The sequence below is a fragment of the Chlamydotis macqueenii genome, chromosome Z, assembly GCF_036417535.1.
Source record: "Chlamydotis macqueenii isolate bChlMac1 chromosome Z, bChlMac1.mat, whole genome shotgun sequence".
Lineage (NCBI taxonomy): Eukaryota > Metazoa > Chordata > Aves > Otidiformes > Otididae > Chlamydotis > Chlamydotis macqueenii.
In genome coordinates, this window is record NC_141593.1 from 64,930,537 (window position 1) to 64,950,779 (window position 20,243).

Consider the following 20,243-nt stretch of genomic DNA (forward strand, 5'->3'; position numbering starts at 1 on the left):
TCATTCCCTATATTACTCCCCTAATCATCAAATATTTTCAAAAATCAACTACAATATGAATTAGCATATGGTTCTTTCATTCTGCCACCACTTATGGACTTGCTCTGAGCTGTTAAATGCCACAAAGTGCAGCCAAGCCCCAAGACTTAATGCACTCAGTTATCCAGGAAAACTCCACATCTCTGTGCAGATAGGCTGAGAGATACAGGTGTCTTATATGACCATTTCAGCTCAGTTAAGTGGCTCCAAATAAGGAGCTCCCATCTAACTCATCAACACATCTGCATTATTAGAGAGCATCTATGCTGCATAGGAACTAAGGTAAATATGTCAATGGCCAGACTAGAATTATCATTTGATCTGAATTAAATCTGAGCTAACAGCGTTTTCCTCAGGGCCAAGCTGCACTCCAGACACAGAATCTATTTCTAAAAGTAAAAGCCACCCTTGTGCAGCTGTCACCTCTATGATAAGAAGGATCACTTTGCTCATGTGGACATAGTCACACTTTACTGGGTGTCCTTCACTCTAGTGCATTTCAGAAATGCCAAACAGTGGAACTGATTATGTCCTCTAAAACTTGATCTTCAGAAGTGAGATATTTAATAATGCTACTAATCAGAGTTACAGCAAAACTGTGCACTTCAAAGACGACAGAGCAGACAACAGCTTTGGAAATAAAGTCATACATGACATGTAGTTCAAACTACACAAGATGTTTATAGCTGGTCCTATTTCGGCAGTTCTGTCCTCCTCAATTTTCTTATTAAACCAAGAATCCCTATTTTTTCCCAATTTAAGTTGCTCTGTTTCCAGGTTTTAATTAATTTCATTTGAAGCCTCTGTCCTGCCAGTGAAATCTGCTTTAGGAGTTCACTCGCTGTCCTTTCTGTAATGTAGGGTCATATTAATATGCAGTGCACTACAATGGTACTTCATACTACTGCAAAGTTGGTATTTACTTTTAAAAAACAACTGGAATAGCCTGGAATTCGGAATGAAACTTAAGATTATGCTTAAAATAAAAGCTACTTTGATATTCACACAAGTATTTCTACCCGATCTTTACAAATCTGTATCCTGAAATCTCCTGAATATATGCTTTTTAGATACAGCATTGGCTTCAAGTAGTTAAAAAAGAACTTAAGCTGCAACTTCTTACCTGAACCCTTACTCTTTATTTTTAAACAATGTATCTTATAGTAGATAAAGCACATATGACTTGACTAAAAACTTTGCTTACTTAGTTGGTGTATCTTAAATTCTGTGCAGTATTTTAATCTACTAATCAGATGACTACAAGAAAAAAATTCCAGCTTGCCTTGATAACACAGAAAAGCTACATTTACTTGCACACTAGTTGTAAAAACACAGCCAGCAACACTGAACAGACAAAAGGAGAGAAGTAGTTAAGAGTACATAAGGCTAACCTTTGACAAGCAACTTACCACAGATGCACCCCTGCCAGTTTGTGTACTACCAAGCCAAGGCATATTGATAGGTGTGCCGGGATTACTATGAGTATAAGGAGTGGTTCCCTGAACATTTACCAGATCATCACGAGCATGTATAACTAAGAAATCATCAGCCCTATAAATGAAACAACATTGTAAGTTAGATTCCAAACAACATCATTAAATACTGTGCTTTGTTACACTGATTTATACACAGTCAAGCTGTGATATTGGAAACATAGAAGGTATACCCTTTATTTTCTACTTCCACATCATCATCAACCCAGGTATAGATTTGTGTAGCTAAAATCGCAGAAACATCTAACTCTTGAATGTCATGACTCGATGCTATTGCAATGCAGTTCCGATTTGCCTGAAAAAAGGTAACACACACAAAAGCATATACAAAAGGAATACTGAAAAAAGTGCATTTTAAAATTTTTTCGGGTTATGGTACAATTGTTTACAAACACATACACTCAATCAATTTATAACTTGTAGACATACATGTTTGAGTTTTCTATATGTAAACTGTCTATATGTAAACTGACATTTCCCTTAAGAAAAGTTTATTTGCATCTGGGATAGCATCACACACTATTTCTATTTTATACTTTCCTCAAGCAGCTCTAGTTTCTGCTTGCTTTCCTCAGAGGACAAACAAGAGGTAACTATCCTACAGTGCTTACAACCAAGCTCCCCTCCTCCACTTCTTAAGGCTTAAATGGCTAAACAGGATAAGAAATGAAGATTTCCTGGTTGTCTTTGACAAAGAAGGAAAAATACTCTGACACACAAGCTTAAAGAAATAGTAGAGTTGACTCACCCTTTCCTTAATCCATCCCACAACAGAAAAAAAAAAAAAAAAGACAATTTGTAGTAGAACTGTTTAATTATGAAAAGATAATTGTGAAGTGCTTTAGAGAAGGGAGCACTAAGAGTTCAAGCTGTAGCAGGATGGCTTGTGAAGGGTATTTCACCCATTCACAACGTGACTACCACCTGTTTATCCGGAAGTACAACACAATTAGATGATCCTACCTCCTTTATACTCACCTTATTGACTGCAAAAGCAGTAATGATGTCAGACTCCTTATGGATTATTCTTGCCCTGCCTCCTGGGTATCCCAAATCTGCTTCTATCTGTATTTAAGAAGTAAAGCATATTTAAATGCAAACTTTCATGCAACACTGCTTTTTACTGGAAGCACAGAGAGCAAACACTGAATCTTAAGATATTTCATGTATTTTTTCTTTATTTTAATTTAAGAAAATATTACAAATAATACCTGTAATAATTACAGTAAACTTGTTTCATATGTAATAATCTAGCTTCTCACTGCCATGTTGGGATTACCACAGCAACATAGAAAGTGTAATTTGTCACAGATGTTACAGTACTGTGTTCATTCTCAAGTTTTTCAGGGATGCTGAAAACCAGCAAGGCTACATGCACACTTTGGAGGTGTTGATAAAATAATGAATCTGGATGTTTTGTTCTTTAAAAAAAATTTGGTAAGTCTTTTCACATTCTCAGCAAACACTTTGCCACTGAAACTGATGAAATAGTCCAAAAGAACATGTAGAAGAGATCCTGAGCAGGAAAATACATTTGAACTCTTTCAGCTTATCCATTCGCCATTTTCCACAATTAAATAAATTTGGAATCCTGCATATTCCAGTACCACAAACTTTTTACTGTCACATTTTCTTTCTTTTTTTCCTTAATGCCACCTGATGTTGTATTTGAATCCTGTCTACCTTCTTGTATTTTAGAAAAGCATCCAAGTACATGCCAGCACACAACAAAATTCTGAACTCTACCAGCACTGTAGCCCTCCTATTGAAAACTAAAGAGCTCAGCACTGCAGGTATTAAACTGACATGTTACAGACTCCAGTCTGTTGTAGTCACAAATAATAACAAGTGAAATAATAGTCAGCAAGAAAAATAGTGTTGCCAAAGAAATGGTGACGTAACTCAAAACTGAGTTAAAAATGTAAAATTTTGTATTTTCTTCAAAACACAAAGAATTATTCCAGAACTATTGTTTCCCAGCCTCTCCCCTTCAATTTCTTAATTCTCTAGTCTTCCAGAGATTTAAACAGGGATATTTTAGTTGAAAAACAGTAAGATAGTGCTGTCAAAGAACTGCAAACAGTCTTTTTTAAACTCTGAAAAAAAGTCTGTAGCTGTTATACACCACAAAGTAGAATAACTGCACAAAACTGCAGTGACAAATAGATACAAAATCACTATCTGTGTTATGTGGTGAACAAACCCACATGGAAGATTATTTTGTCCCCAGTCAGTTCCAATTACCTACTTGCTAATACAGCTTTATTGCATAATTAATACCAAGGTAGCCCAAGGACATCACAGGGTGTTCTAATTTCTGTCTTCTCAGAAGTTTTGTAAAACAGAGCCTGAAGATTACAGTATTTGTTTCTATTTCTAAGCATAGTATTATACCTTTTTAGTCTCTCATACCAATCCTTCAAGAAAGTCACTATAAAGTTGTTATACAGGTTCATTTGTCACCAAAGACTCAGCAAAAATTTTTGGTAGCAAACTAGTGTTATGCTAACAAACTGCTCTAACTTTAGTTAACCACCTTTACTTATAGGCAACTATTCCAGCCATTTCACACTAGTGAAAGGTCCTGAGCGTACTATGTTCCCATCATACTACTGAATTTTTGTAATTTGGACAAATCTCCGTCTCAGCTCTTCACTTGGCATAGCTTTGGAATTTGATAATACATATTGTTCTTACAGAGTTATTTAACCGAGCCTCCTAGAAGACATCTCATTTCAGATAGGCTCTACAACAAGAGTAGTTTAACTCAATTTCTTGCAAAATTGAATTTTTAGGTTTATTTCTTATGCCAGCAAACATTTTTTTTAAGGCAGGTCAGCACTATTTCAAAAAGGAAATATTTCATAATGATGTAAGGCCTAATTAATTGAGCATTACTATTGTGTACCTTATTGATGATGGGCTCCTCCACCACAGAATTTTTCATGGTTTCATTGTGTTCCTCTAATGACTTCACCAAGGAAAGAACAACCACAGAACAAAGAATAAAGATAAGACATAACACGCAAGGTATCAAGGAAATCCTTAATTCCTTGTTGTTTACCCCAACACAGAACAATTGAAACACAACACCATGTTTGCACACATGCACATACGTATTTTATGTAGTAACAGTAATTATGAAATCCTAAACTCTATATTCAGTACAGAAGACACTGACGTACCTATTTTGTACCATAACAGTATCTTGTCCATCTTAAAAGTAAAATTTCTTGGAAAATAAGTGATCTTCACTGATATTTTATCAGTAACAACAGGATATAAAATAAAACCAACACACCTATGCTGTGTAAGGCTGTTAATAAGCCTACTTGGAAACATATAAAGCACATCTAAAATATTCTGAAATACCTTCCCATACAGTGTAGCAACATGACTGCTTTAACATAATACATGATCAGAAATGGTGCATCTTCAAACGACAAGACAAAAGGAACAATTCTGCTTTTAACTGCAGTCTATAGTGAACACAATTAGCCACAAGTACTCAAACAAGCTAGTATTCTAGTCGTGACAGGACAAGATTAGCTCATACAGAACTCCTGGCTGCCATGGATTTATTAGTCATGAATATTCTTTGTCTCCTGCACATTTAATTTGTTTGCATCTGCTTCTTCTTCCTATGTTTCGGCTACTCCATAGTTTTTTGATAATACAACTGATTCTTTCAAATTATTGGGAGTAGAGATGAGTAAGAAAGAAAAAGAGCAACTAAAGAGGGAGAAAAAAAAAAACCAAAACTCCATTACAGAATAGCAACTTTAAAGCATTTAACCGATTCTGGAACCCGGAATCCAGCTAGACAACAGGACAAGTTATCAGGGACAGAAATATTAACTGTTGTATGACCATTTTTCTTATAAAAATTGAATCATAACATTATAGAAAACAGTGGATAAACCCAGGATAACTACGGTAGGGATAAACTCAGACTTTAAGAACTTTAATTAGGTTACTGCTTTTAATCTTCAAAATTTTAAAGTTTGCCATTCTTTTAAGGCAGCTTTTATACTCATTTTAAAGAGGCTGACTATACCTAAGCATTCTTAGTTGTCAGTCTATACTGAAAGACTATTTTTGTTTTTAATGAAACAATTGACAAAAATCTTTAATATGAAATAGAATGATAGCCAAATATATTATCTACTCACACTCTAGGAAGCGAATAAGCCAGCCAAATAACTTAAGTAATAGCTCATAGATTGACCTGTAATATTTTATGCATTTTATATACTGTACCAACCTCATTTAGGGATCGCTTCTTTGTAAAAATATTTCTGATAAAGGTTTCCTGAACTTCTTCCTGTTTAACCAAGTACTGCCAGAGCCTCTTCACAGACAGTGCAACATGACTGTTAGACCTGCAGAACAAAGTTAAAATAGGTATTTGCATCATGCTCATACTTATAAAACACTGCAATATCTCATATTCTATTCAAACTACAGTCAGAATAAATGCTGAAGCAAAACTACAGCGCTCTAAACACTGTACAAGACCTATTTGGAAGCATTCTGGTACCATCTTCCTGACAAACCTACATGTGAGAGGAGATGCAAAAGGAAGAAGGAAAAGAACATGTAGCATTTTCACCTCCTATTTCGGTACAAGTGAGAAAAGTCTATTTAAGAGAACACAAAATAAGGTGAACATAGAGATTATTTATTAGTCCACCTCATTCTTTATAACATGCAACATTTCTGTTTGTTGCTACTGAGTGCTACTATCACATGGACAATGAATGACTAACACTTCCTGCTATGAACACATCAGCTGTGTAACATCTCTGAAACAACCATGACTTTTCAGTAACAAAACTGGAAGGATTGTAGAATCAGATCAGACTTCAAATGTATATGCTAATCCCTAGAAACTGTATGCTCAAGCAAAACTTGTAAATACAAATATAGCTGCTTATAGCAGCCCAAAAACCATCAAACCCTGAGTCACTTTAAATAATAATTTAAAAATAATGCCAGGCAGTAGATACATGTTAAGCTGTTCCTTTTAATCAAGTTACTAAACCTAGGTGGGACAATTGTGAGGTATTTACAATAAAAAGGGAGAATTCCTGTTGATTCTGGAACCACAGGTGACAGTAAGATTAAAAAGGCAGAAAGTTATTTTAAAAGTAATAATTTAAGTAACTGAGCACACTTTTCTGGCTGAACATGCAATTATGTGGACTCAAAAATACGCAAATACTATAAATAGTAAATATTTCTTCTCTGATTTTAGGAAAAGATACTGATAAAAACAATTTTATTCCCTCCAAAGCTGTGGCACTTATTTAATTCACTATCAGTCATCCTTAATTATCTCTCAGGGTATATTTGTTACTCTTTATGTTATTGTCAACCATAGTTTTTCCACAGAGATATGCAAAACCTGGATGTTAAACTTCAATAGAATAACTTAAAATTAGGAACTTCTGATTGTTTTTCTTGATCTTGCTTTGGACCAGAGATGCATGAGTTCTGATGTGTACCCACAACTTCACAATGGATTAGAGCAAATCTAGAAACTGGCATTATATAGTTATTGAAGTTATGGTCTATCACATGCACTAACAACATAATGCTTGATGTATATTAAAGAGATTATAGTCAGTGTTTACAGGAATTAGACTCACCTGAATGGAGTGTTTGTAGGCTCAAGTAAGGTTTTATGGCGAAGCAATGCAGGACCAGCAGCTAGGACATCTTCAGAAGCATGAACTAAAATATAATGTTGTGGTGGACCCCCATACAGCTCAAGACGTCGCAGAAGAACTTGTTCCCAGCGCTGTAGTGTTTTCAAAACTGCGTGGCATAACGGGGAGCTAACTGGAAGATCTAGAAATACAAGTAAACAACAATAAAAAGATTTCCTTCTCCATTATAACCTTGACGAAGATAATTCCACAGCCTAAGCTTGATGTATATTTCAAATATTTCCAAAAGTAAGCTTTATTCAAACCTTAACTTGGTATTTGCAAGTATAAAAAGATTAAATGCTTTGTGCTATCATTGCTAGATACAGGAACAGACATCTCCAATGCTGAGAGAAATGAAGTATCATGGAACAGATCATCCTGGAAGCTATGTCAAGGCAGATGGATGACTGCACTGGTGAGCAAGGGAAAAGCAACTGACGTCCTCTGCTTTCGACTTCTGCAAGGCCTTTGACATGGTGCCACACAACACCCTTATTGGAGTGATAAGGATTTGATGGATGGACTACTCAATGGATAAGGAATTGACTGAATGACTGCATCCAAAGAGCTGCAGTCAACGGCTCAATGTTCAAATGAAGATCATTAACAAGTGGTGTCCCTTAGGGTTGCATATTGGGATTGGTACTGTTCAGTATTTTTTATGACATAGCCAGCGGTAGTTAATGCACTCTCAGTTTGCAGATAATACCAGGTAAGTGGTGCAGCTGATTTGCTAGCAGGAAGAGATACCATCCAGAAGGGCCTTGACAAGTTTGAGAAGCAGGCCCATGTGAACCTCATGAAGTTCAACAAGTACAAGGTCCTGCACAGGAGTCAGGGTAATTACCAGTACCAAGACAGACTCAGAGACGAATGGACTGAGAGCAGCAGGAGAAGCACTTGAGGATACCAGTGGATGAAAAACTGGACAGGAGCCAGCAACATGTGCCTGCAGCCCAGAAAGCCAACTGCATCATGTGCTGCATCAAAAGAAGTGTTGCCAGCAGGGCAAGGGAGCCAATCTGCCTCATCTAACTCGTTCTCACGATACCCAACCTGGAGTGGGGCTGCATCCAGCTCTGAGGCTTCCAGTACAAGGGAGATATGGACCTACTGGAGTGGGTCCAGAGGAGGGTCACAAAAAACAGTCAGATGGCTGGAACATCATGAAATGAAGCTGAGGGAGTTGGGGTTGTTCAGCCTGGAGAAGAGAAGGCTCCAGGGAGACCATATGGTAGCCTTTCAATACCTTCAAGGGGACTTAGAAAGATGAAGAAAGACGTTTTACCAAGGCCTGTAGGGACAGGACAAGGAGCAATAGTTTTAAACTAAAAGAGAGTAGATTTAGATGAGATACAAAGGAGACATTCTTTACGAAGAAAGTGGTAAGGCACTGGAACAGGTTGCCAGAGAAGCTGTAGATGCCCTATCTCTGCAAGTGTTCTAGGTCAGGTTGGATAAGGCTCTGAGCAACACAATCTAGTAAAATATGTCCCTAGCCACAATGGGGGGTTGGACTAGACCACCTTTAAAAGGTCCCTTCCAACACAAACTATCCCATGATTCTATGGTTCTATAAAACAACAAGCAGGAATGAGGTAACATGAATTACAAAAAACTATAGGGTTTCCACCAAGAAATAAATATTGTAAACATTCTTGTTTGACTAAGAGGCAAAGAAAAAACTAGGTATGTAGAGACTTCAGCTAACTACTGCGCATACCTTCTCACCCACTCATCTTACCCATCCATCATGTTATTTCATAAATATACCTGTATGATAAACAGTATCAGAACAATTATCCCAGATTATGGAAAAGTTAAGAGCTTTTGAACTGAAAATAAAAGCTACAACATATATATTATTCAACACATTACTGATTTTAAATGTGGTTATTAAGTATGAAAAGGCAACTCTGCTGCTTATTACCTGAAAGATCATGTCCAGCCAAAGGGTAGAAAATCTTCAAATTGTGAAGTACCAGCTGAACCATTGCCAATCTCATCAGTGACCAACTAACAAGAAAGCACTAATAAGTCATTTACTAATAGGAAAATTAATTTTTCTCACTTATTCACAATTAGGATTTAAATTAAGAGTTTTAAATCCTCACTATAAACTGAAAACTACAAACAGTATTTTAAAATATTATAGATACTTTGAATTCAAGGCACTATACAATTTATTAATAAAATAAATAAAATAATCATTGTAAAAAATGAACTGCTAGGTCTAGATAATGCACTGCCATGAAATATCAAGTAACTACTGTATTAGCTCAAAAGAAAAAGGCCAGAAATGCAAGTCTAGCCACTACAGAACATCATGCATTCTAAAAAGTTACTTACCTGTATGAATTTGAATTAGAATGCTCTTGATTATCTGAATTTGATGCAAACACATCTCCATCAGTATCATCATCATCGCCACTTTCCTGACTCTCTTCTGAATCATATTCCACTCTAGTTTGCGATGGAAGAAAAGGCTAAAAATTTAAACAATATTCCTTGAACATCTTCTACCGAATATTTAGTTTTAAAATATCTTTTAAAAAATACATCATTAAAATATTTATTGCTTTTAATTAAAAAGCAGGCATATAATCTTACCCAATTTAGTAACACTCTGAGTTTGTAGCTCATGAAAAGGGTAACTATCCATAAGCACTGCATACTTTAACAGCTTAGCTATTTTTTACATTGCTCAAAGTTCTAATGCTGAAAGTGAAAATACTAACAGTTTTTCAATTCTTATTTTGCTTTACTTTCACATATCAAACCACATGTAAGACACACAAACTTGTTACTTGTCAGAGAAAAGGCAAAATCACCAGTGTATTTTCTCTCTAGTTCTTCCAAGGGCTCAGAGGACTAAAGAACAAGAAAAACCTTCCCCTGCCTACAGAGTTCAATACTTATCAGAAGCCCACCATCAGTACTCCATTGTGTTATTCAGTATTTGCAATTCCTTTTTTGTCCTTGCTCCTAAATACTGCTTACATATTATTCTGTTGATATGGCTAATATTTGATATAGAAAAGAGCCATACAACTCCATATAACAATGTATCTTTCTACAAAGAAAGATCTACCACAAGAGACTTGACAGACAGCAACATAATTTGCTTTCTAGTAAGTACACGTTCATTTCACCCATTTGAAATACATGATAAAAAGCTTCTCATATTTGCTTGTTCATCTAAATAGCTGATCCGTAATTACCTATACATTTGTACTCTGCAACTGTAAAAAGTGACTTTTTTTGTTCACATTATTACCTGAAAACAAATTAATTTCATAACAACACTTTTAAAGAAAGCTGTTTCAAAAATACCGATAGGTAGTGTTTTAGAAAAAGGCTAAATCTGAGTAATACAAACAGGCAGCTTCTATCACACATCTAAATCAATACCTAGAATAAAGACTAAGAAGAGAAAAATTACCATTCGAGAAGTGACAGAAGATATTTAACTGTCGTAATAGCAAAAAACTTACCTTCGCAATGAAATAATCCCAGATGCTAAGCTCAGGAGGAATAAATCTTTCTTTGTAAGATGCAGATTCTTGGTCTAACAATGGCAACACAGGCAACTGAGAACTCTCTTTTGAAGAGGTTTTTGATGAAAGCCTGTAACGTTTTTGCTGTTTCTCTCCATCATCTACAGAGGAAAAAATACAGTATGCTGCTTTAAATTATCTGCTCCATCTCCCTACCTGCTTTTAATAAAGGGATTCATAATAGAAAGTAAAAATCTTCTTTATTACAAGTTTTCAGAATTTTATCTTAATATTTATGTCACAAGTAAGCATAGAGAATGTTAATCCTCAAATATCATAGAATGGTTAGGGTTGGAAGGCACCTTCGAAGGTCATCCAGTCCAAGCCCCCCTGCAAGAAGCAGGGACATCTCCAACCAGATCAGGTTGCTCAGAGCCCCATCCAACCTGGCCTTGAATGTTTCCAGGGATGGGGCATCAACCACCACTCTGGGCAACCTGTTCCAGTGCCCTGCAACCCTCATTGCAAAAAATTTTTTCCTAATATCCAATCTAAATCTACCTTCCTCTGATTTTAAAACCATTACTCCTCATCCTATCACAACAGCCCAACAGCCTCTCCCCGTCTTTCTTGTAGGCCCCCCTGAGGTACTGGAAGACTGCTGTAAGGTCTCCCCGGAGCCTCCTCTATGCAGAAGTAATATATAACTAGAACTGCAGGAGGTGAAAACTTTCAGCACAAATCATACAGAATAGTAGAGTACACCCATAAATGCATTAGAAGCTCTATTCCTACAACAAAGATGACAAATATTGTTGCTTAAGCATCAATACTGCAAACCTAAATTACTTTAATAAAAAAGTATAAGCAGTATTCAGTAGTGCTTCATACAAGCCAAGTCTGGTCCTTCTGAAAATGCAGTGCAAATATCTAAGCTTGCCATTCCTTCTCCAAGTTTTAACTCTGAGTCTCCTTCCAGACGAGGTCTGTTGTCTTTTCTAAGTAGTATAATTCTGATAAATCCGTATGTCCTTAAAATATATTTATCCAGCAAATATAAAAGATTCCATTTTAACTAATACAATCCAAAATATAGGTTATCAAACAGGGAAGGACTAATAATTGTAATAATACTCTAACTCCTAGGAATTGATGGGTGCCCTCACTTCCGTCAAAATGTACTTTTTTTCCAGAGTAAAAGTGTTTATGAGGGATTTACTTACATTACATGTTGATGATTACAATATTCAAGGAAATAGCTTATCCAAGCTGTTAAACTGTCTAAATTAAGCTATATCACACATGAAAGAACAAGCCTCATTTCAGATCCCTTATTTTCTTGTTAATTGAAAAGCATCAACTTCACAAATATGGAAAAAGTAATGGCTTCTTAAAGAGACTCACACAAGCATATGATAACCTGAAACCATTCTGGTTTTTGGCAAGTGAATTGTACTCCAATACACCTCTTCTGTTATTGGAGGAGAAACTTTATCTATTATTACTGTCCCTGAGCAGTAAGTTAGTGTTCTCACTCTCCAGAATACTTCTCAAGTAGACAGGATGATGGAGAAAGGGAATTGTATGTGGAGAACTGATACAACATGATGGCCTTCACTGATCTTCCATTAGAGGCAAAATGGACTTGAATCCATTTCCTACTTGACTATAAAATTTGTTTTTTATTTTCAAGTAGATACATGTAATGCATGGAGATTCGTTTCTATAGTGAAACAATTGAACGGGTTCAAGACAAAACAAAAGAAAGCTAAAACATCAAGATAAAAAGGGAGTCAATTTTTTTAACTGCCTTGTGAAGTCACTAGAACTTTGAACATCTATTTAACCAAGTACTGAACACTGACTTTTTTCTTAAGCATTTCAAAATCTCCCTTTTCCAGTTAACATTTGGAAATGATGACACCACCCAAAGGAATCACAGAACACACTTGAGTTCTGCCCCACACCACTTCATTTTTTTTTTTTTTAAGTGGAGGGAAAAAAAAAAACAAAACAAAAACAAACCAACAACAACAATTAAAAAAACACAGTTGGGGAAGACTATAGAAAAACATTTTGGTTGCTTCTTGTTTAATTAAATGAGCTTTTTGTTTTGCATAGAGAAATAATGAGACCAGGCAGCTAATCATAAAAGATCTCATCTAAAAACCTCTTAAGTAAAGGGAAGTATGGGTTGTCTTATGATTTAAGACTGGTTGATGTAACAGCAACAATAACTAAGCTCCAAAAAAGCAAATCTGCAGGCTAGAAGAGCTGTCCTGGAGATTAGATATCGCTATCACTCAGTTCATGCATCGATATGTTGGGTCAGACTGGTTGCAAGAATGAACTAACATGAACATCAAAAATGCAAATAGGTGCTTTATTAACTTTCCTTATTTCCTTCTGCTGCCAAGGGCCCACAAAACTTCCACTGAAGCTTCTGAAATTGTTTCTCCTGTTAATAATGCTGGGCATGGCAAAAAAGAGCTACCATCCCTATGCATGCCTGAAGTGAAGTACTATAAAGAAGTATTTCCTATTTCCTTTTTTTTTTTTTTATTTACATGTCTTTTCCACAGATTTTTGAGTCTTGACAGATGCTTGACATACTGTTTCCTTCAAAACTCTTATAGGTACATCACTCCCTTGAAAATAGAAGGTCTAACACTCTGAACAAAAGAAAAACAGCGCTCATTTAAAAACAAGTCTATTTCACAAGTAAGAGTTACACACTCATAACACCAAGTGAGCCAACTAAACCCTAAGGGAGGGAAGATTTCCGATGATTTTAAACAAAAAAAAAACCCGCAACAACTTTTTTTCTTCTTTTATACCTCACAACTATGACTTTTTTTTTTTTTTTTCAAATGGGCAAATTCTCTGTATTTACAGTGGCTGATGGATTTTTTTTTTTTCATAATTCCTGGTCATTTTTGGATAAGAGGAAAAAAAAAGTTTTTCAAAGGATTTTCAAAAACATTTTTGACCATGTATGAAGACAAATATTACCACTACGAGCAGCTGAACTGTAAAATAATTTCTTTATAGAATCTAATAAAAGCTGAAGACAACATCTTATCTTTCATCTTGAAACTGGAATATTTTAAGTCTGTGTTGCACTACTGTACTGTATCATAATTATTTTTTTTTTCCTGTTAGGGATATTATTTGAAATCCACTTACCTGTACTAAAAGTTGCAAATATAATAGCTGCAGTACAATGCATTTTCATTTAATTATTTAAAGCTCACCAGCTAAGAAAGAGCATGCACATGCATCACTGTATGAGTTTTTAGCAATTGCTTAAAAACAAACAAACAAAAAAATTCACTAGGCATGAAATAAGGAGCAAGTGTTGCATGGTACAGAAAAAAAGCAAGTATATGCTTGCAGGTTGTTTTTCTAAGCATAATTCAAAAAGCAAATGCTTTACTTTAAAACTACTTTTTTTTCCATTCTGTTGGATCATTCTTTGTACTGTTAAGAATGCTACAGCCTAGCCACTGGAGAAAAAAAAAAAAATTCATATTTAAGGCAAAGGAAAGCACAATCATCTATGTGGTTTGAAATTCATACTACTAATGTAAATATCTTTTTTTTCATTCTAAAAATCTTGAAATTTAAATTATACTAACAACTTAATTACAAATCCGACTTTGTCATTTGAAATTTCAAACCACTAATTATATTCACTTTCAAATTTTTCACGTTTCTAGTTAAAACCTTTGCATCTGTTTTACATTCAAAACATCTACCTTTGGCGCTGTTTTACTTATAAGACAAATGTAAGAGTTATGTTATTTTCCAAGAATATTGGAATATTTCAGACAAGGAAAACGGTTCTATTTCTGCTAAGATCTAACATAGGCAATGATTATTCTAAAGATCCGTTGCCCACGTCACCTTGCTTCCACCTTCCCAGGAACAGCTAAAAGGCAGATCTCTTTCAATTTCCCAAAAAATTAAAATGGAAGTCAGAGTTAGTGCTTTATTGAAGACTGTATGTAGGCATGAAGCATCAACATCCCAACACTCTATGAAAAATCCAAGTGTTCATTAACAGATATAAAATTATTAAGTCCTTCTCTTAAGAAGTATCATCCTTGACTGTAGACATCAACAAATATCAGCACTGCTGAAGCCCAGAACAGAGTGGCATGACAGAGACATGACAAAGAAATACTGTTTTTTTTGAATCACACCTCAAATAATTTTAGTAAGTGTAAAGCCCTGGATGTATTTCTGTAACTCTTTGGGAAGCTATGAAAGCTAACTAGAACAGCAGCCTGGTGAAAGCCTACACTGCTGGACACTTTGACTTCAAACCTAAAAAGAATTTGCATCTTGCAAGGTTACAAATCCTGAAGTTTTCAACATGATATTCTGCCTACTTACAGGCAATAGCTTGTGCGTCCAAGGTGATCAATTTAATGAATCAGCACTCAACAGTCACAGATGCAATTAAGTTCCATAAGCTGCAGTTTTATTACTATATAGACACAAGACTGTAAATTCTTTGTTATATTTATGTGCCATTTAATGAGTAGTGATTCACTGAAAAGCTCACGGCAAGAATATATCAAACTCTCAGATGTTTCTAAGACATTACATAAATTGTGGGCATTTCAATAAACAGTGAATGGAAACCTCTCAAAAAATTAGATATGCACAGTGAAATACTTGTTGGCATACACAAATTTTGTTGACATTTCCTGTTCTGACCATCTAAAGCTTCTTCTACTGAGCCGAATAACTCCATCATTCACAGTGAAAACACTTCAAGTCAAACGTCTAATCTGTTTTAATGGCTAACAAGAATAAGAGAGTAAGAGTGAGAAGACAAAGATGTTAATATAGAATAGAAAGGCCACACAAGTAATGAAGTACTCAGTACTCTGAAGTACCATAAGAAAAGAAGCCCAACATTGCAGTCTCTAATTCTGAGCTGGAATTCAGGGGAATTATTTTCACATTCATGTCAAAGTTTCCATTACTAAGAGTATCACAGGAAATTCTGTAATAAAAAGAAGTTTGGCATGGCTGTTGTAGTCCTTACACAAGCTGGAAGGCTTTAAAACTTCAGGAATCTGTACACTTTTATCTATTCTGAGATTAAGTCACTCCTGGAGATAAAGTCTAAATATGAAGACCACAGTAAAATTATTGTTTCTGATTTGCTGGTGAAATTGAGTTGCAGATACATAGCACTGCTGGATCTAGTCCAAAGCAGAAAGCTTCCAGTCCAAAGCACTACTCACTTAAGTTCAGTTTTTGCTGTTTTGTTTTAGATCCTGGATTAAGCCTACCTCACAGTAGGTACAACAAGCAGATAAAGGTAAGAGTTCCAAGGGTTTGTTTTTCTTTACAATTGCATAAGCAAAACTTGGTCGAAACTAAATTAATCTTCTGCTTAAATGTTCTGTTACTTCAAGTCAGACATTTATAAAATCTGTAATGGCAGTATGTTTTCTAGGAGGTCATGATAATGGTTTCTGGGGAGCAAGTGAAATCTACACTTTAAGTCAGGGGATCTAACAAGAGAAATGCATGCACAAGACTGATAGCAGGACTGCTGTCATTTATCCTATGGATAAATTTTATGTGCATATCCTCATTATCAAGGCATCTGTTTCTCAAACCCTCTGGCATGTAAGGCAGAACTCATCACAGTAAGAGCTGATAGTTCATAATTTTTCTCTACCAAAGTACTCAAATATTTGTGTTAAAACTTTTTTAATTGCTGGGAAAGTTAGGACAATCAGCAGAGAAAAAGAACTAATCTTAATAGTCAAATCTTATCAGATTTCTGATTTTCTACATTGGAAACCCAAAATGACAACTTTAAATCTATAAAGTGTACTTCATGGAATAATTGAACTGAAGAAGTTAAGGCAAAATTCAAACTTTTCCTTAAGAACTCTCTGGATAATAGAGAACTTACCATCTCTATACCAACTTAAGTTACAAAATAGTTTTGAGACAGTTTTGAAGAGAAACTATGTGGTAAATATCATTCTGAAAATATCATCTACTATAATCAACAACAGGGTTATTTTTTAGCCTGCTAATTGCCTCTTTGAAAACAAAACATATCCACAATTTTAAGACAACGTAAATTCTCAAATGCTAATCCAATCTCTAAAAATCATTTGCTACAATTGCAAAACCAAAAAACAAGGCTGGAAAGTGTAACATGTCAGGCTGCATTCAAAGCATTCAAACTGCTATGCTTTGTCTGATCTTTACTGTGAGAAAAGCAGTATGCTTATATGCTCAAGCCAACTAAAGGAAAGAGCAGAAAAGGAATCACATAACTGCATTGGTCAGCCCTGTACATAGTACTATAATCTTTTAAAACAAGTTTGAAACTCAGAGATCCTAAAGGATTGGGCAGGGGGCAAGGAGGAGAAGATGTGTAGGACATACAGTGTTATCATATTAGAATTTTTAGTTACGGATTTTTTGGCTTTTGATCTCCATTTGAGACTGAAAACATTTCACAAAAATCTAAAAATAAACTTAAGAGAAAAGAGTCTAGTTAAGCACAACAAAATGGGAAGCTATACAAAGTCTAAATCATATTATGGAAGAATGTGCCATAGTTGACTGGAACAAGCATGCCAGTCACTTCTCAGTGTTTGTTTCTGGGTGTCAGAAAAAAAAAGTAAGAGATTACAATAAAGGCACAAAACCATAGCTGATTTTAACCCAACTTCTCTGATTCACTGGAGGTCTATTTTTTCCTTTTTTTTTTTTTTAATTTAAAGTGACAGAGAAAGATGTTTCTCTAAAATTTTTTCCCCTAAATTTGCTCTAGATAAACACACATTAAAAACAAATAACAGACCTATAGAATCCTAGAACTACATATGTTGGGAGAGACCTGGTCCAACCTCTTGCTCAGACCAGGGCTGACTTAGGTGATGGCCCAGTTTGGAGTTATTCAAAATTTGAACAAAGATGGAGACTCCACAACCCCTCCAGGTTCCTTTTCCAAGGCCTGATTATCCTTACAAATTAGTATTTTAAAAGGTTCCTTCTTCCTTTAAATTTTCAGTTTCAACTTCTTGATTCTTCCAGCAACTAATTCTGCGATCAGACAGCCAGCATTCATTTTTAAGAAAATATGCAGTAGACAGGCATTTAGTATCCATTTCAAAATACATTTCTATGTAAAAACAATTATCTTATACTTTTAAGACAGCATTAAACACAACTCTGTATAGTTACCAACACCTAGGAAATTTAGAACTGCTAACAAAAGCCAGTTATGCCTTACAACAATTTTGATATAGCAAGTATATTTACCTTAACTAAATGGTAATGAGAAATATTTATTCAAATATAAAAAAAAAAACCAGAGAAAATGGATCAGATCTAGAATAAGAACTCATTTTTGATTGAAGAAATCTACTCTGAAAATACTTTTCTGAATGTATTCAAAGTCTGTATTTAGAGAGACTACATTTTCAGTTTTGCTTAAATGCAAGGTAAGACATTTTTGTATTTAATATACATCTAACAACAATAATAACAAAACAAAATTATATAGTTAAATTTTATACATATATATTCAGATGTGATGTACAAAGTCAACATAGCTTGAATAAACTTATCTTTACAAGATCTTCCTTTTAGAATTGTTGCTCATGGTTTTACAGAAGTTCAATTACATTACAAAAAGAAAAGCATTACAGAATTCATTCTGGACCTCAGAGTAATTTATAATAAACTGAATTTAAAACTTCAAGGTTGTTTGCTTTCCTAAAGGGTTCTCAGACTATCAAAATTGAGTATCAACAGACACCTTCTCTTTGTAACGTCTAGAATGAACACTTAGAAACCCACATGCATAATAATGCTTATATTCAAAAAGCAAAACAAGCAGCTCTCCAAAGATATGAAACACTTCTGATCCTTTCAAACCATGGTCAAAGTAATTTTATATTTTATACCAGTTTCAAATGAAGTGTAGTAAGAACACAACAGAACTGCCAATTTTCTTTTTTAAAAGGCCAAATTCAATTGTTGCTTTAATTACAAAACTTCACTTTAAATTTTGATGTCATGGCTTGCAAACAGAAGTTTTTCTGTCTTTCTACATATGCAAAAAAATCACACATAGCAAACTGCATGTAAAGGCCTAGTACTAAATCTAGTATCTTGCCTGAAGATTTGGTAGAACTATGAGTACTGAAGGCGGTAAGGGATTTGGAAAATCCCACACATTCCATGGAGAACACTACTACCTGATGTGGGCTAGGCATTGGGAAGTGCCTACCTGCCAAAGAGAGAAAACATACTGTATTTGTAAAATGGGAATATATTCCTGTTATGAGAGAACTGGAAAGCTTTAAAATTAACATCAAAAATTAGGCAGTAGTAGTACTGAAAATTTTCTCATTATGATTAACTTAACCCCCTCACATTACAGCAATTTTGCCATTTGGAAGCTTTACTCTTCTACAACAGTATCTATGCCAATAATTTTAGATCCTTGTTCTTCTTTGTGGATCTAAAAACAAACTGAATTCTTACTGAACATGAGCTATTTAAAGTAATGACTCTTAAGCTTCAGCAGTCACATAATTTTCTTAAAAAATCCAGAAGACAAATGTAAGTAAAACAATAGAACTAACCAGTTTTTGTTGTTAATTGCAGCTGACCTCTGCTGGGCGTATGAGATCCTCCTCCAAAGATAGCAGACCACATTTTGTTGTTAAGTGGATGAGCCATAATTCTATACAACTCATTGCTAGAATGTGTTGCTAGGCCGTGGATGAACAGACTCAGATAGACTGCAGTGAGAATTTCACAAAGTAAAACTGTGAGACCTGGCTGGGCTTCCTCACCAGCAGAATTCAAGAGACGTATTAGAGCTGTTATTCCTGTTTATTAAAAACAAACAAACAAAAAAAACAAACAAAAAAACCATACATGCGTGTGTGAACATACTCTAGATTGTCATAGATATTTTGACTGGCAACCTACATTATTTAGTACCTTTTGGTCCAGAAAAAAATGTAAGTTCTAGAGGAAATTAAAAAAATCCAGGAGAAAGTGGCATGCTATTTATTTTTACAAGTTTATCATAGCTTTTCAGCTTCATGTTTTGGACTACTAGTTAAAGAAATGCATAGCAACTTTTTGAAAGTAAGAGATAAAAAAAATCTCCCAAAACCACTCAAATTTTGGGATGCATCTTAAATATACCACTAACAGCTTTAATTCAACTCCCTGGTACTGAAACTCTATGATACAACATTTAGCTACATTACTCACATAAATCTTTCTTCCTCCCACGTCTCAAGCTCTCTCTTTTCTGGCTGCTCAACTCTTTCAGCATAGGGTTAGCTCTTTATTTTCTTTTTTTAATCCAGTGCCTCACAGCATATTCAAGATACAGCATCCAAGTCTTATAATTAAAATAAAAATACTAATCTGCTCATTGACTTTCCTGTGTTTCACTAGTTTGGTTTATAACTCCAGCATAACTC

The 20,243-nt window shown here is 35.0% G+C and overlaps 1 protein-coding gene across 7 annotated transcripts in view; it reads right to left on the reverse strand.

Moving 5' to 3' along the window:
- Nucleotides 1-20,243, reverse strand: part of DMXL1 (Dmx like 1) — an 86,955-nt gene that overhangs the window by 12,295 nt on the left and 54,417 nt on the right. For 3 of the 7 annotated variants that reach the window (XM_086769836.1, XM_086769835.1, XM_086769834.1), the window contains 10 exons: nucleotides 19,386-19,634; nucleotides 10,741-10,904; nucleotides 9,596-9,732; nucleotides 9,177-9,262; nucleotides 7,184-7,385; nucleotides 5,797-5,914; nucleotides 4,441-4,503; nucleotides 2,511-2,597; nucleotides 1,706-1,827; nucleotides 1,449-1,590 (listed from right to left, as the gene is read on the reverse strand). In XM_086769836.1, the coding sequence (XP_086625962.1) occupies nucleotides 1,449-1,590; nucleotides 1,706-1,827; nucleotides 2,511-2,597; nucleotides 4,441-4,503; nucleotides 5,797-5,914; nucleotides 7,184-7,385; nucleotides 9,177-9,262; nucleotides 9,596-9,732; nucleotides 10,741-10,904; nucleotides 19,386-19,634 (1,370 nt within the window). The other 4 variants (XM_086769838.1, XR_015261388.1, XR_015261389.1 and 1 more) reach the window with 4 other exon arrangements.